Raw genomic sequence first — 16,251 nt, forward strand, 5'->3', positions numbered from 1 at the left:
GAAACTTTCGATTCAAAATTTGTTTGAGTTTAACTAAGTGTACTTTTTTATTTTCTTAGAAATTGTTGTGCTATTTTTAAGATTTGAATAAGCTTTTACTATTTTTCTTTAAGAAAGTTTAAACTTTGCTATTTATGTTGTTTGAAAAGTTCTAAGAAAATTTGGTCACTTTTAATAGTTGAAAACTTAAAATAATATTCTCATGTTTAGCAAATAAGACTGGATCCAAAAATTTAGCTTTTCCTTTGAATTTTAACAAAAAGAAAAAGATAGTGATAAATATAGTAATTAGATAAAAAAAAATTTAACACATACTATTTTGTTACATTTACATTTTTTTTTTTAATGTTGTTATATGTTAAATTATTATTTTAAAATCGTTACAAGTTATAGTTGCCCTAATAAAAATTAGGTTTATCAAGTTTACCCCTAGAAAGTAAAGGATAGTATTTGTCAAATTTGCTGTACCTATAATTGCCTCATCTCAAAGAGAAAAAGAAAAAGATATTATTCAAAAAAATACCCTTTGAAAACTCGAGAAATATTCTAACTAAAATAGCTCAATTTCACATATTTCTAAACAATTTCAAGCTTTGACAACAATAAAATATTTAGAGCGAATAATTGGTTATTATAGATTTCAATTATTATAATTTAGTTGTAATAGTTTGTATTTTAAATGTCAATTTTTTTTAGTTTGAATTACAAAAATATATGTTCAAAGTTTAAACTATTTTAATTCAATTATTATAAAAAGTTCTGAAATGGTATTAGCAGCATAGCTAATTGTAAAATATAAAATAAATTTTAGTCCGATAATAATGAGTTATTATAGTTCGAATAATCCTTGCCTCAAACGAAACAGACCAATTAAAAGGTTCAATCATATTTTTCAACATATATAAATATATATATATAAAGTCTTTTGTTTTTAGAATTAAAATAAGAATAAAAGTGAAAACATCCAATAAGAATAATAGAAAGAAAGAGAAGCCATATTGTATTATTGATGTGACATTGTATTAAAGTCCCACATTTTGAGTGCCTTATCCACACTTTTCCTTTTACAAAGTAAATTATTATAATCCACAAAAACAAAAACAAAAAAAGAAAAGGGAAAAACTTATCAATAGATGATTGTAGGTGACGTGGAGGGCAGGGCCCCCACCTTCTTTACTATGATTGATTGTGACACCTTTCATTATTGCAAAAAGAATATACAAATTAATTAAATCAAATTATTTTAGAAATAATATACTAAAGTAAATTATCATTTTATCATATGATCATTATCCTTAGTAAAGTGTATGTTTTTGGGGACGATGAATGTCTGTGTTAACCCTTTGGACCTCTTGGGGGGTTGTGTGGACATTTTTTTCTTGTTTGTTATCTCCTAATTGAAAAAGAAAAAGGGTTTAGGTCTCTTTCCTTTCAAAAGAAGACTTTAATGAGAGTGGTAAAGGCTTTTGACCACCACTCATTTTTAATTATCTTTTATCTATATTTTTTAAATGATTAAACAATGAAAATAATTTTTTTTATTAATATAAACTCTAAATATAAATTTTTTACTTTTTTAAGTTATCAAAAGGTAAAGTTTAAACATTTGTTTTTTTAAGTTTCCAAAGGCTACTTTTTTCATTGGGTTTTAAAATTTAGGCTCCATAGTCTTTATATAAATATATAAAATATTTAATTTTTGTTTTTTAAGCTTTTGAAGAGTTGGGTAAAATTGAGATAAATTATTTAATACAAATGTTAGAAATTTTTGCAACAATAATAAAAAATACAAATAAAATAGTAAAAATTTTCGTAACAAATTGATAAAATATTTACGACTTTATGTGTAACATAATTCATGAAATTAACCATTTTTAAAATGTTTGAGGTTTTTCTTTTCTTTTATCATTTTTCTTTCTCATCTTCTAATTATTTTTTCTTTTCATCGTCTTTTTCTTTTTTTCTTAAATTATTATTTATTATAAAAAACTTTAAAAAAATATCGTTTAGATTTACATAGTCAAATATAAATTAAAAAAAGTAGCTAAATAAAGATAATAAGTATTTTCTATTATAGGTATTTAAACTTTTTTCTATTTTTTAAATTAACATTTTTTGTATTTTCTATTAGGTTGGTAAATTTTTCTATTTTCAAAATTATTTTATATAGTATTCTTTCATTTTTAAAATTATCTATACAATACTTTTCTATTTCGAAAATTTTCTTTACTCTATTTTCAAATTGTACTATATAATTTTTTTCATTTTCAAAATAATTTCGTAAATATTTGATCAAAGGCTAATAGAAAAAAATAATTTTCCTAAATACACCAAATATCAAAATATTTAATCTAACAAAACAAAAAAATCACATGAAAGAGACCATATTTTTTAAATATTTAAAATTTGATCTTCCGTTTCATATAATTTTTTTCTCAATTATTTTCTTTAAACATTTCAAATTTATCCTTCTTTTAGTTTTATTTTTTCTCTTTTATTTTTCTTTTTAATTTATTTTTCTTTTTTCTTCTCGTTTATTTTCTCTAAATATTCAAGTTTCTCTTTTTCTTCTTATTTATTTTTTCTAAATATTCCAAGTGGTCTCTTTTTCGTCCTATTTATTTTTTCTAAATATGTACTTCCTTCCCATCTCTTTTTTTTTTTTCATTTATTTCTTTAAATATTCCAAAAATTTCCATTCGTTTACATTTTTTTCTCTCATTTATTTTTCTAAATATTCCATACCAAAAATATAAAAATTTAAACCTCAACAAATATAAAAAGATATTGTTTCCAACGTGGCGTAGACATTTTCCGTTTGCAAAATATATTGGTGTGTTACATTTTTTCAAAACCCCTAAAAATACCACTAGAAACACAAAACCTTATTCCTAAATAGTTCATCCATTTTAAATCAAATTTTGAAACCTCAAAACTAAAAATATAGAATTGAAAACTCAGGATCGGTTCACTCGAAAAAAGAAAAAAGAAAGAAAAAGATCCATTTCAAAACTAAGGACCGTATTCTTCAAAACTTTGAGTAATTTTCCTCTAAAATCATTAAAAGAATAACATTTAAAAATAAGGGACCAGATTTACTATCAACAAAAAATGTGAAATTTCTTTCTAAGGAAAACAAATAAATTCAAGAACCAAAAACAGATGTTAAGAGGAACATAAAAGGCAAAGTGAAGATTTAAGAAAACAAAAAAGAAATCTCCATTTTGAAGTATTTGTTGCTAAAAACAATAATAAGAATCCACATCCATGGCTGCCGAGAATCAATCCAATCATATCCCTGCAAAAAAACAAAAACAAACATTAAAAACAAATAAACAAACATTTCTAAACACGAGAAGGTAAAATATACACACACACACACACATAAAGAAAAAGGCCACAAAGCAACAAACCAAACGCCATCTTAACGCTGTTTATGCTTATCGAAACGGAAACCGTAAAACCAAACGGTGGAGATAACGGAATGCAAAACTGCTAATGGAGGATTTTCCAAACCCTAATTCTTAAATTCATGTGAATTTCATTAAATTTGTGATCCATTTCTCCAATTACTCTCAGTTTTAGGTCTGATCGGAACGCCGATTGCGACGAACACAAACAATTTCACATCCAGTAATCTGTATAAAATATTAATTTGTACAAAAGGAGATTTCAGAGTTCTGTAGTGATGAATGAATGTGTGTAACGGTCTCCGGAGAGGAAAAGATAGCCCCGTCACGAACTGCCGCCGCCGGAGAATTAGAAGAACTACGTCTGTCTGTCTTATCTCCGGAAATTCATAGATTAGGCAATTTCAATTTTCAACATACCGAAAGGATTATAATGTTTCATCGGCTTTGGACATAATCGAGAGCCGGCTACGTTTTGGCCTAAAATCAACTCGACGACGTTGCTGATGAGAGGAAGGTCGAATCAAAGCCGCTAGAGCTCGTTTCACGAGATCACCTTCAACGCCTCCAATTCTAACAAGAGAATTCGTCATCGCCGATCTACGAGCATTCAACCTACTCGGCGAGTACAGAGCAGGAGGTTGCGAAATTATACCTTTATGGAGACTACACCGGAACGAGCCAGGGTGAGTTGTAGGAGAACACATACACGTCCTCTTCGAACTGCTCTGTCTCTGCACAACACGATTAGTTCCACCGCTGCGAGAAGAAGAAACAGAGACGGATCTGTTCGGAGAGGTCGCACGGTCAAGAGAAAACCGCACGGAGGGAACGGAAACCGAAGGCGAACCGTGGAGGTTCACACGCGAGGGGGAAGTTGATCTGCAGAAGAAGGAAGTGGCGGATCTGGAGGAGAAAGTGGAGGTGGAGGATGCGAAGGCGGAGGAAGATGAAGTCCGATGACCGTAGAATCTTCCGGACGGTGAGAGGGACCTGAGAACTGATGCGCTTGATCTTCGGGAAGTTGCCGCCATTTTGGTCGTAGAAGAGAGGGAATAGAAGGGGGAATGAATCTAAGCTTTGTAGTCTAAAAGCCTTATAGGCCGCGTTCGGCTGCTGAGTTTGGCAAACCCGTCTTCACTCCCACTATGTATTTATAGGGATTCAACGCTAAAACAACTCCAAATATTGAAAGCGGCGTCTTTTTCTAACATACCCTTCATCTCTCACATATTTCTAAAACACCCCATCTCAATTTTTTAATTCCATATACATCCTACACTTAAAAATTATTAAAAATAATAAATTTGATAAACCATTAACAAAATATATTAAAATGACATCGAATAAAATCACTTCTATCTATCTATCGTCGATATAATCTAAAATTTTATTATATCAAAGTAATTTTATTTATTTTTTAAATAAAAGATGGACCACTCCTATATTCAATGTGGAATATTTTAAAATCAATAGATAATAAATGTGTATGTATGTAGGTGGAGAGGAATCTGAGGTTATTATTTATTATAATCTTAGAAGTGTTCTATTCGTTAAAGTAAAGTAAAACTATAATAATGATAATAATAACAAAGCATTACTGGTCCATGATTAAACAAAAAAGATACTAAGCATTAATAATAATAATTAATCACAAATCCAATATGGGGGGGACAGAAATACATGTGATGTTCCTTATAATTGTTCAGCTAATAATTCAAAATAAAATCACACATTTACCTCTAAATTTTGATTTTATTAATTTTAAATAAGATTCATTTTAATATTTTAACAAATAAAAGCATCTTTCTATTAATTTATTCATCTAATTTATATGCCCTTACGCTCCCTCCCTCCCTCCCTCCCTAATCATCTTAATTATTTTAAACATCAAGAAAAAAAAAAGGCAATTATTTTAGGTTGTTAAATTCAATTATTAGTTTGTGTTTGTTTGTTTTAATGTGTACATTTATACTTTAGTTTATGTTAAAACATAACTAAATTGTGATGCTGTCATGACTAAAATGGAAAAAAAAAATCACATAAATATAGAATTTGAATATATTTTATTTTTCAAACTTTCACATTTTTTCAATTTTTTTTTTTTTTTCATTATCTTTCAAATGCTTATTTTAATTTCTCAATAAAAGTTTAACCCAAGCAAACCAACCATCCAGCGGTTGGGTTAGTTGAACCGGGCTGTGGTTCAGGTGCATGAGCTCAGTTTTTCTTTATTTTCTTTTTGCCCCTTCTTCTTTTGAGTGTATTGCTTTTTTACCCCTTTATCTTCTTTTTCTTCTCTTTTGTTCATTTATCCTTTTCGGCTGTCTAACCCGAAAATACCTAAACGACAAAAATTGCACCGTTTGATCTGACAGCTGTCATACTATTCTACGGTCTTTTTGCCACGTAAGCTGTCAGATCCGCTTTGGATTACACGTCCTGCTGACTCTATCTAATCCAATCAGATTACTTCTTTCTTTATTCCCCAAATTGCCCTCCATTTAAATTAAATTTATTTTAGATCATGTAATTATAATTTACGATAATTTTATAAATAATAATTAAGTACGTAGAAACATAACAAAATCTATTCTCAATAGACTCGTATCGCCGATAGATTCTTATGATATATTTACATATTATTGCTAATAGATTTTTATGTTCTATCGATAATAGGCTTTAATATAATTATTTTAAATGTAATTGTTATATTTACAATTATCTCTCAATATATACAAATACATATTGGAATTGTGATAGATAAAAGAAAAATGGTCGCAGTAAAATTATTATAAATAATAAAATTATCAAAAATATTTATAAACTATAACAAAATTTCAAAACTTCGACTTAATGTCTATCTAAATAATTTTGCCTAGGATTTAAAATTCAATTATATTCTTAATTTTTTTTTAATTTTGTATATTCTTAATGCTACATTTTATTTCAATGTTACAAATTTAATTTAATTTAATTTTTTTTTTATAAATATCTCAAAAACTATATTCCAAAACTTGTAAAGTGGTGTAAGAATCTATGGGTAGAATGTGAATATATATAGATTTTTGTACAATTAATTTTCTCTACATATAAAATCTTAACCAAAACTTAAAGGTGGTGTGGTGTGGTGTGGTGTTAAAAGGGTTGATTGCCCAACTAACTAATTAAATTTTTGGGTTCCAACATTGAAGATGGTCCCAAAATTATATTTATGTTTAAAAATGACAATTATGGAATAAAATAAATATATATTTGGGAGGTTATTTATTATCATAAATAGGGTTGGTTTATAATTCTTTGCTCAAATATTTGGTTTGACCTCTTAGAAGGGGTCAAGTAGTTGGGGTGTAACATTATAAATTTAATACCAACATTCTTTGCCAATCCAATATCTAATTCCCTACCATTCTTCTCTTTCTTATGAAAAGAAAAACCCAGAAAAGTTAATCTTTGGAAAAGGGTAAATATCAATTAAAATTGTGAATTGTATAAATTTTCTTAAGTTAATCAATTTATACTCCTTTAAATTTTATTTGATCAAATATAGCATGAATCTTATAATTTGGCTCAACTAAATTCATACCTTTTCATAATCCAATATAACTTTCAATTATCATAATAAATACATGAAAGGGTTTTAAAAAAACAGCAAAATAAATTAAAATATTTACGAGCAAAATTTTGGATTCTATCGATAATAGAAACTAATAGACTTCTATCACTGTCGTTTAACGTCTATTATTGATAGAATCTAAAACTTTTGCTATATGTTTAAATATTTTGTCAAATTTGCTATTTTTGACCGTTTGTAAAAATAGTGAAATGAATTTATTCATGAGTTTGAGACAAAAGACTATAAATTGAAATATTAACAAAAATTCAAATTTTAATTATAAAAAATATTAAATTAGGGTTGAAATTGAAAAATAATGTTTAAAGTTTAGATATTTGATCTATTTATTTATTTATTGAATTAAATAGATTTAGAACTTGCTCTTTTACTTGACATTTAGAAAACAAAAATGATTTTTTAGAGAAAGGAAGAAATATCAATTTCCTAATAATTGAAAAAGTGCTTTTGATAGGGATCGATCATACTCTTTTCATTAAGGTAATCTTTCCCCATTCCAGAGGGAAACACTTTTGTTTATTATAACATTCTAAAAGTATAAATATCAAATACATACATTGACTCAAAAAGTTGTATATATTTTTATCAAATTTATTAAATCCACCTATCAACTAAATTTATTTATTCTTACCTATCAATTTAATATAATCTAACATTGTCTATTTCTAATGTATACTATATGTCAAGTGGGTATTCAAGCTATTGAAACTAATACATGTTTCATACTCAAATTTTTTTCACTTGGAAAAAACTTTATCTCATATTTTATGTACAAATGATTATTTCAATTCAATTCATTTTTCTTATGTTGTCATTATCTATAAACTTAAATGGACCCTTACTCATAAAGAAGACATTTTATAATTAGAAGATTATTTAAATTGTGATCACTTATGATTATTAAAGAAAAATGCAAACCTTGAAAGATAATGTGTACTAGGTTTGACCTAAACATAAACTACATAATATCATATATTATCTAAATCATCTTTAGAGGCATATATATAATATATACAATCATTTTTTTAAAAACAAAAAAAAAAAAGAGACATCTCACCTTCCACATTTTTACTTGTGCTTTGGTAATATATATATATATATATGAAAATGTCGATATTTTATTGATAGAATTAAGATTTTATATTATTATTATTATTGAGATTTTTATTTTATATATTTAGTTTTAGCTTTGGAATTTGGAATATGAAATGTAATTAAGAAAGAATCAAAGAAGTTGCCCTTTTGAAGAGAAAGACATGCATTGGTCCCAAAATGATAATAATTATTATATATCATATAACAATATAAATTTTAAAAATTTTAAAACCTAAAATAATAAAAAATAATTTTAAAAAATGTGCAAAGGGGTTTGTGGTTATCCAAACCAAAAGAAGGATGGCTATTCCAATACTCATCTCTATCTTTCTAATTTTAAAATATAAAAGGGTTTGGTGTCTTTTTTAAAACATAACAAACCACAAAAATTATTTATAGGGTAGAGAATAATTCTAAAAACGAAAAATGTTCATGTCGATAATAGAAAATACAAAAAATGTCCTATCAACAATGATCATTTAGATTTATCTATTTGGTACACGATCGTTCGTTTAGATTTAGATAAATGATTTATTTTTTCAATTCTATCGTTTAATTTGGTTAACCATTCATTTAATAAATTGAGTTACACGATCGTTTAGATTTTCAAAATTTGGTATACAATCGTCTAGATTTAGCTAAATTTTCAAGATTTTTTTATAGACGATTTTTAACAAATCAAATTAGGTTACCCAAATCTAAAGGATGTAAACGACGTCAAAAAAAATGAAAGAGCATTGAAAAAATGAAGATTTGATGGGTTTGGTTATACGTGTCTAATTTATTATATTTATGAAAATTTCCCGAGTTTTCCATTTTTAAACTTTTAACGTACGTAATTAATATGTTTAATATATACAACACATCATTCATCAAAATCAATCTTCCCAATTCAATATTTAATATACATATATAGGTAGATATTTTATCCTCAAATGAATGTACCTTATAATAACATAAATTATACACTTGAAGATTTGAAAACTAAAAAGAATAAAAGCTTTAATTACTAAATACTAATTTTAAAAGATAAATTTGAAACAGGTGAATTAATTATAATTTTTTAATATTCCACTTTAGTTTTTGACTTTGACATCTAAGAATAATAAGCTCTCTTCATCACTTTGATGCTTATCTAAAATGTCTCAAATCATATAAATTCAAAAAGATTATGGAAAATCAAAAGGTGTCAATTCAAGCTTTGGTGGATTGATGCAACTTGGAAGATACCATAAAAGTAAGAGTTTGATATAATCCCATTTATTCTTTACTTTATTATAAATATATAGATATATAGATTTAATATCTTCATAATATATGATATACTTTGTAGTTAGGACCCACATCAAATATAAGATTTTGAACTATAGAATATGGAATTCTATTAATTAAAAATTCTTTTGGAATCAAATCAACATGTTTTGTCTCTTAATTAATTCCTAACTTACAATTAATTAATTAATTTTTATTTTGATAAACACTAGTTAGAGGTGACAATAAAACATAGAAAGAACATAAGAAAGGAAAGCACTCTAATTAACCATAACTAGATTTTTTCTGTTTATTTAATATCTTAATAAATAATCAATTATATTTGCGTGTTATAGTCCATCTATTTTTGAAAGGTGAAGAAACTATAATGTAGAAATTGTAATAAATCGTAACAATGGTAACAGTTGATGTTGGAAGTACGAATTAGATGGTGGCTCTTGAACAAGGACTTTTGCACTACTATTATTTTTATTTTTGGTTGTTTCGTGTTTAGAAAAAATGGACAAATTACAAAACCTACTAAATATGATAGATAGTTGCAATTATACTCTTAAACTTTTGAAATAAAAAATAAAGCCCGGACTGTGAACTTTTATATATATATATATTTGAAGGGGTTATGTATATCCAGAATAGTTGAAATTAGGGAAATGGAGGGGGCCAGCCATTAGCAACCAAAGGGGATGATGATGATGACATTTTACCAATACAAACAAGTAGGCCATTTGGTGTGAAATATCCAATTTTGGGAAAAGAGACCAAAATTTTTGTCTTTCTATTATCATGTCACTTGTCACTTGTCACCCTAATGGGCCTACTTCAAAAAAAAAAAAGAAAAAATGTGGGTCTCCAAAACCCACTAAAGGAAAAAGAAGCAAACTATGGTCTTTTTATCTTTAGATAATTATATATTTGGGGGAGAGATTTTAATTCTAAGTTAAGAAAGGCAGATAACCCCCAAGTTAGAGTTGTAATTTGTAAGTTTGTCAGTTTGATTTATTGGTGTTGAATTGACTGCTACAAAATCATTTTTTCTTACAAATATTAAAGCATATACTTCCAACTAAGAAAGGTTTCATTGTCTTCCCCAAAACTCATTTTCCAATTGGAACAGCAAGAACGATGTTAAAGATTTAACAAAGAAAAAAAAAAAGAAAAAGGATCCCTTCAGAGTTTACTTTCTGATCAATTTTATCCTCTTAAGTGCTCTTGCTTTAGAAGGTGACCCATTAAAATCACATCAAGTAACATCAGATGAATGAAACTTTTCAGTTGGTTTCATAATTAAATAAATATACATTGGAAGACAAAAAGACACTCGAGAAGTGTTTAGTGTAATATCATGAGTATATGGGATTGATATCTAGTTTCCCTTGTCTTCTCCTCCTGGAGCTCTAGAAATAAACTGCTTTGTATAAACCCGATGTCGTCGTTCTCTTGCGTATATAATCCAGAAGATCAGGGAGAACATGACAGCACTAGACATCAGAACCAACCCGACATATATCCATTTTGTGTATAGTCGAAGACCAGGGCAATGGTTGTTACTGATATCGGTAAATACTTGTCGAACGAATGTACAGTCAACAAGTTCGACCAAGAATGGACCATAGCGATACAAACCATAACTCACGTTTGCTGCTGCTGTCATTTGGTTGTAGAGACTTGGAGTCAACCGACCAGTGGTGGTGCAAATGCCAGAAGCTGATACTTGACAAGTGAAATCCTTCCAAACCTGCATGCAAAATTTCATGATCTCGATGAGATTATCGAAGAAAAAAATTGTAGTAAAAGGATGTGTCGTATGTACTTGTTTGAGCTAGCTATTAACATAATATCTCTTACCGCAGGAGCTTCGTTCAGTTGTACTTCATTCGCCAAGCAGGTTCGACTGGTGAGATCGGAATTAAACCGACTACAGAGAAGCGGCACCAATGGGCCAGATTGATTGTAATTAACAGGGGGACCGATATTTGGAGGGGGGTCGACATTTGTGGCTGTGTTGATCACTCCATTGACCAAACTAACAAGTTGGAAACTCACATTTTTGGTTACCGACTGAATTTCTTTGGCAGTGGCATTATCGACGCAAGGAAGGATATCATCTAACGCCGTGTTGGCAGTGGGATTCTGCAGCCAATCTTCCATTGCAACACAAGTATCTCCGACCACACTAATGCATATGACGAAAAATGGATCAATTTGGAGCTGATAGAGACAACATTCAACAAAACAAGAACACTTCTTGAACAACAGATGTCTGTTTCAAGCTTCAAACTGCTGCTTTTCAATCCAAGCCAAAGCCATATTTAGCTATCTATCATTTTGAATATCCTAAGAGTTCCATTGGCAATGTGTGTAATGTATTCTTCCTATATGCATCATTTTGATTAAAAAAAAAAAAAAAGAACTCTCTTAATGAAATAGAGGCCCTTACTTATGGAGAAGAAGAAACACGGCACACAGAAAGAATGTGATTGTAACGAGAATCCAACCAAGTATTACCAAGCTGCAGCCATTAAGCATGGAAGTGTTTAATATATTACAACATGACATCAAAAACATGATTTTGACAGAGCAAATGGATTTGTACATATACTTACGTGTATACAACACACTGCAATCCGAAGATGGAACATACTGGATGAGGAATCAAAAAAGATATAAGAAAGGTTACATTTATGGTCGGTTCAAATTTTATTTACTCACAGAATTAAAAACACTTACAGAATCCAATAAATGCCAACAAGAGCATAACAGCAGCAATAATAATGAGGGCGCGTCGGCTGCGATACAGAACACGAAAACTTGTTACTCGTGGTCACTGAAAGCAATGAACTTCGATACAAGAGGTTCTACTTACTTTTCATCTAGGCCATTTTGTATCTTGTCTGAGTTGTTAGAAGCTGCATCGGTAAGAGTGGAAGAAACAGAACTTATCTTTGTGCCAATATCGTCAATTCCTTTCTGGATATCTGGAGTCAGAAATATCGAATCGACTCTGATTGACTTTGCTGAAGAAAGATATACCGACAAATTCTTGAGGTTTTCAGCAGTTGCATCTGCCTGATTTACTATATATTCCAATGTGCTCGATGTACGGCTATGAAACTTCCCTTGACCAACATATAACACAACACATCCTACACTGATTCAAAGTATGAAAACAGAGATATTTTCATATTAATTTCTGAGCCACATAAGAATATTGAGACTGCAGATTGGAGGGAGAGGGATGTTTACATTGCTGAGATGGTGAAGAAAATGAGGAAAGCAAGAGAAAGAACGTAGGCCGTTCGAGAATAGCCATAAGGCTCCCTCCGGCAACAGCAACAGCAAAGACAGGTGATGAACAAGCATATCCCGAAGAGCACAAACCAAGCAATAGCAATGACAGTAAAAGGAATAGAAGTAAGAGCAACCGACTGCATCAAATTGGAACAGGAAAGAAGGCACCATGGTTAACATAAATATCAAATGACACAAAAAGTAATGTAGATAGAACCTAAAAACATGAACCCAAGTTCAAGTTTAGCCAAAAATTAACATCTAAACCGACCTGAATCTAATCGTCAAAGATCTCAACCGAGACAGATCTAGTTTCAAGCAAAGAAAATCCATCTAAAACTTAATCCATAAAAATAGACACGCGGCATAGGCCACATATGACCATGCTCTAAAATTTCCTTCCTTTTTCTTCTCTTACAAGAAAGGACAGAAATACATAGCACTAGCGAGTAGAGGACAAAGAAAGATCAATGATTAGAAACAACGTGCAAAAACGTTCAAAACGACATAGAAACGATCGCATGATTGTTCACTTCGAAGACGATCACGAATAAATGAGCTTAAGCCCGTGAGTTCAAAGGTGATTTAGCATGATATCACGACAGAAGATTCTCCGTTTAAATCCTATAAAATACCATTTCCTCTCCAATTAACATTAATAACCACTTGTTAGTCCTATACTAACTTCCATTCACAAAAATTGTGAGAAACAACTCTGACTCACTCATCAGTTTACACTTTTGGATTCACAAACAGGGGAGATAACATAAACAAATAAACACAGATGATAAGATTGGACTTGGAGGAAACAACACAATGAAAAAGACAACCAAGTCATTCTCAACAACAACAAAATCAGTCTAAATGGAGAAGAGACCAAAAAGAGCAACACATAAACCACAATACAAACAATTAAAACAGAGTAATCACATATAACAGAACTTACAGCCCAGTAATGTTGGTTGCTTATATTCCATCCACCCGTATATGGTTTAAAGTCATCAAGGGGGTCTTTCCTCCGAGTCCTGTCTTCAGCCAAAATCAGAGACGAATTCACAGCAGGGTCCTGCTCGGCAAGGCTTCTTCCACTCCTCCATGGCTCCGACCCCTGAAAAGCCTCAACCCCAGCAGAGTTTTCTGATTTTCAACAAAAGAAAGGAAAAGAAAAAACTCAGATTATACAAAAAAAAAAAAAGGAGTTTTTGAAACAAACCCAGAAAAAAGGAAAGAAGTTAAAGAAGAGTACCGAAGATTGGAATGTCGCTGAGAGCAGAGACGGTGAGTGAAGAATGAGAGAAAAGGAAGAGAGGGTAAAAAAGAAGGGAAATGGAGAAGATGGGTCGGAGGAGGAACATAATGGCTCTCATTCTCACATTCAGAGAGAGAGGGGGAGAGAGGGATAGAGCTTTGCAGAATCCGAGCTGATTTTTCTGTCTTTGGATTTGGCAATGTCTGATCTTATGGTTTGGGAATTGGAATGGACGAATTTGAAGTGGGACCTTTCAATTATTCCTTGGTCGCGTTCATAATTAGATTAACAAATCAACAATTTTTCATAAAATTAATGCAAATTAAATTTTACAATTAAATTAATAAAAATATAATACTTTTATGTAATTAATGAATTTTATTCTCTTTATACAAAAAAAAAAAAAAAAAAAAAAAAACATTTTGAACCTGTTTTCTTTTTATTTCTTTAAATAGTTTTCACATTTCTAAATTTGACTTAAATTAAAATATTTTTTAGTTTTTAAAACTACGTTTCTTTTCTAAAACAAACAAGAGATGGGGTGAGTGTTAATTTTCAAACAATGGAAATTAATAATTAAATGATTATACTAATACAATGGTTATCAAACGAAACGTTTCATCTGAATTTAAGGAATAAGTTAAATTTTAATATGATTGTGCATAAACGTAATTTATGCAATTAAATCTTAGTTTCTTTCTTTAGGGAAAAAAAGGTGACCTCCTTGGAATCTAATGTTTTATTGACATGTTGACTATAAATATTTATAGAATATAAAAATAACAATTTGACTTCGATTTTAAAATAATAATGTTTGACTTTAGGTATATGTTTATGTTTTAAGTTCAAACAATATGAGTTGGAGACTTGAAATTAATCAATTCAATTGTGTTGAATAAGAAATTTTGGAACCAATCACAAATTGTCACATCATTCACTAAAATAATTATATTTGGGATTAACTAAAAATTGACATGTGTCCCAAATTAAATTTGATGTCACATGTCTTTGTTATGACAATTGGGTCAAATTAATTATTTTGGTTCAATTAAATATTATTTAGTTGAGCCTAAAAATAAGCTTAATTTAACCCAAAATTAAAAATCACTCAAATTCATGTGATTAAGTCCATGGACCAAACCAACTCAAGTCCATACAAACCAATCAGGGAACTCTATAAATAGAGCAGTTCTTTGCAGGAGTGGGAAATTTTTGACTCCTAAAGTCGACCACCCTCGAATTCAAGAACATCTTCGAAGATTGAACCTCCTTTGAAGATTCAAGCTTTCTTTCTAGTCTCCAACTTCAAAAACACCTTTGAAGATTGAAGCTCATTTGAAGATCCAAGCTTTCTTCCAAGTCTTCAACTTCAAGAACACCCTCGAAGATTGAAGTTTCTTCGAAGATACAAGCTTTCTTCCAAGACTCCAACTTCAAAAACATCACGTGTTTCGCTTCCTCAAATCAAGCGTAAGCATCCAGCTGAGAGAGAATCAGAGGATCAAATTCTAGAGATCGAACCACATCGCATCAAATCAACATAAATACAACATCAACACAAGTTCAACTCCACGAACCAAATTTCTTCCGAAATCTCGTGTGAACAAATTGATTAAAGCATATAACTTTAATCAAAATAGTTAAGTTTTAAGTTTGGAAATCTCCTACATACATACATTATTGAATACAAACAATAAAAAATATTAAAGAATTTGAACCCAATCGACTTAATTTTTAGTTTACTTGTTTTTAGTGGAGTAAGAAATTTTAAACCGTAGACCTTTTTTTGATCACTAATACATATTATAGGTCAGTTGAACTACGCTTACTTTGAAACATTAGTATTTATGTTTATAATACTACTTTGGTACATATACTTTTAACTGTGGTTCATTTTGGTTCTTATACTATCAAAATATCTATTTTAGTTTCTAAATGTTCAACTGCGGTTCATTTTTGTTTTGTTTTTTTTTTTTTTTTTTTTCATTTTAAAGGAGTCAAAATTGTCACTATTTAAAAAATCAAGTACCGAAATGAACCAAAGTTGAAAGTACATCGATCAAAATGTTTTGAAAGTACATAAAACAAAAGTTCAAAATATATAGATCAAAATAAGTATTTTAAAAGTATAAGAACAAAAATAATAAAAAATCTTCGAGTACAACAATCGTGAATATGAGTGATGGAACCTTCCATTTTTTGAATGAAAAGTCATGTCAATCAATTACTACTAAGATAAGCTCACTTTGACAACCTAGTTTTTATTCTTTATTTTTTTACACAAAAAACCATGAAAGAGATTA

The 16,251-nt window shown here is 29.4% G+C and overlaps 2 protein-coding genes across 2 annotated transcripts; both read right to left on the reverse strand.

The window, feature by feature from the left end:
- Positions 1-983: 983 nt before the first annotated feature.
- On the reverse strand, positions 984-4,444 carry LOC103496492 (uncharacterized). The gene has a single exon (XM_017046968.2). It carries the CDS (start codon positions 4,442-4,444, stop codon positions 3,839-3,841), a length of 606 nt encoding a protein of 201 aa, XP_016902457.2. The 3' UTR covers positions 984-3,838.
- A 6,222-nt stretch (positions 4,445-10,666) lies between these two features.
- Positions 10,667-14,146, reverse strand: LOC103496501 (uncharacterized). The gene is made up of 9 exons (XM_008458372.3): positions 13,946-14,146; positions 13,646-13,836; positions 12,655-12,836; positions 12,275-12,559; positions 12,139-12,197; positions 12,015-12,051; positions 11,849-11,920; positions 11,257-11,584; positions 10,667-11,146 (listed from the first exon to the last, which is right to left on the reverse strand). Exons 1-9 carry the CDS (start codon positions 14,064-14,066, stop codon positions 10,775-10,777), a joined length of 1,647 nt encoding a protein of 548 aa, XP_008456594.2. The 5' UTR covers positions 14,067-14,146; the 3' UTR covers positions 10,667-10,774.
- Positions 14,147-16,251: the final 2,105 nt, after the last annotated feature.

The sequence above is a fragment of the Cucumis melo genome, chromosome 5 (assembly GCF_025177605.1).
Source record: "Cucumis melo cultivar AY chromosome 5, USDA_Cmelo_AY_1.0, whole genome shotgun sequence".
Lineage (NCBI taxonomy): Eukaryota > Viridiplantae > Streptophyta > Magnoliopsida > Cucurbitales > Cucurbitaceae > Cucumis > Cucumis melo.

Bases quoted from the DNA above. Each gene is read 5' to 3' on its own strand.
- LOC103496492 (XM_017046968.2), bottom strand. From the start codon at position 4,444: ATGGCGGCAACTTCCCGAAGATCAAGCGCATCAGTTCTCAGGTCCCTC.
- LOC103496501 (XM_008458372.3), bottom strand. From the start codon at position 14,066: ATGAGAGCCATTATGTTCCTCCTCCGACCCATCTTCTCCATTTCCCTT. The intron at 13,837-13,945 runs GTACTCTTCTTT...GTTGAAAATCAG, and splicing joins CAGCGACATTCCAATCTTCG to AAAACTCTGCTGGGGTTGAG. The intron at 12,198-12,274 runs GTAAGTAGAACC...TCTGTATCGCAG, and splicing joins CAAAATGGCCTAGATGAAAA to CCGACGCGCCCTCATTATTA.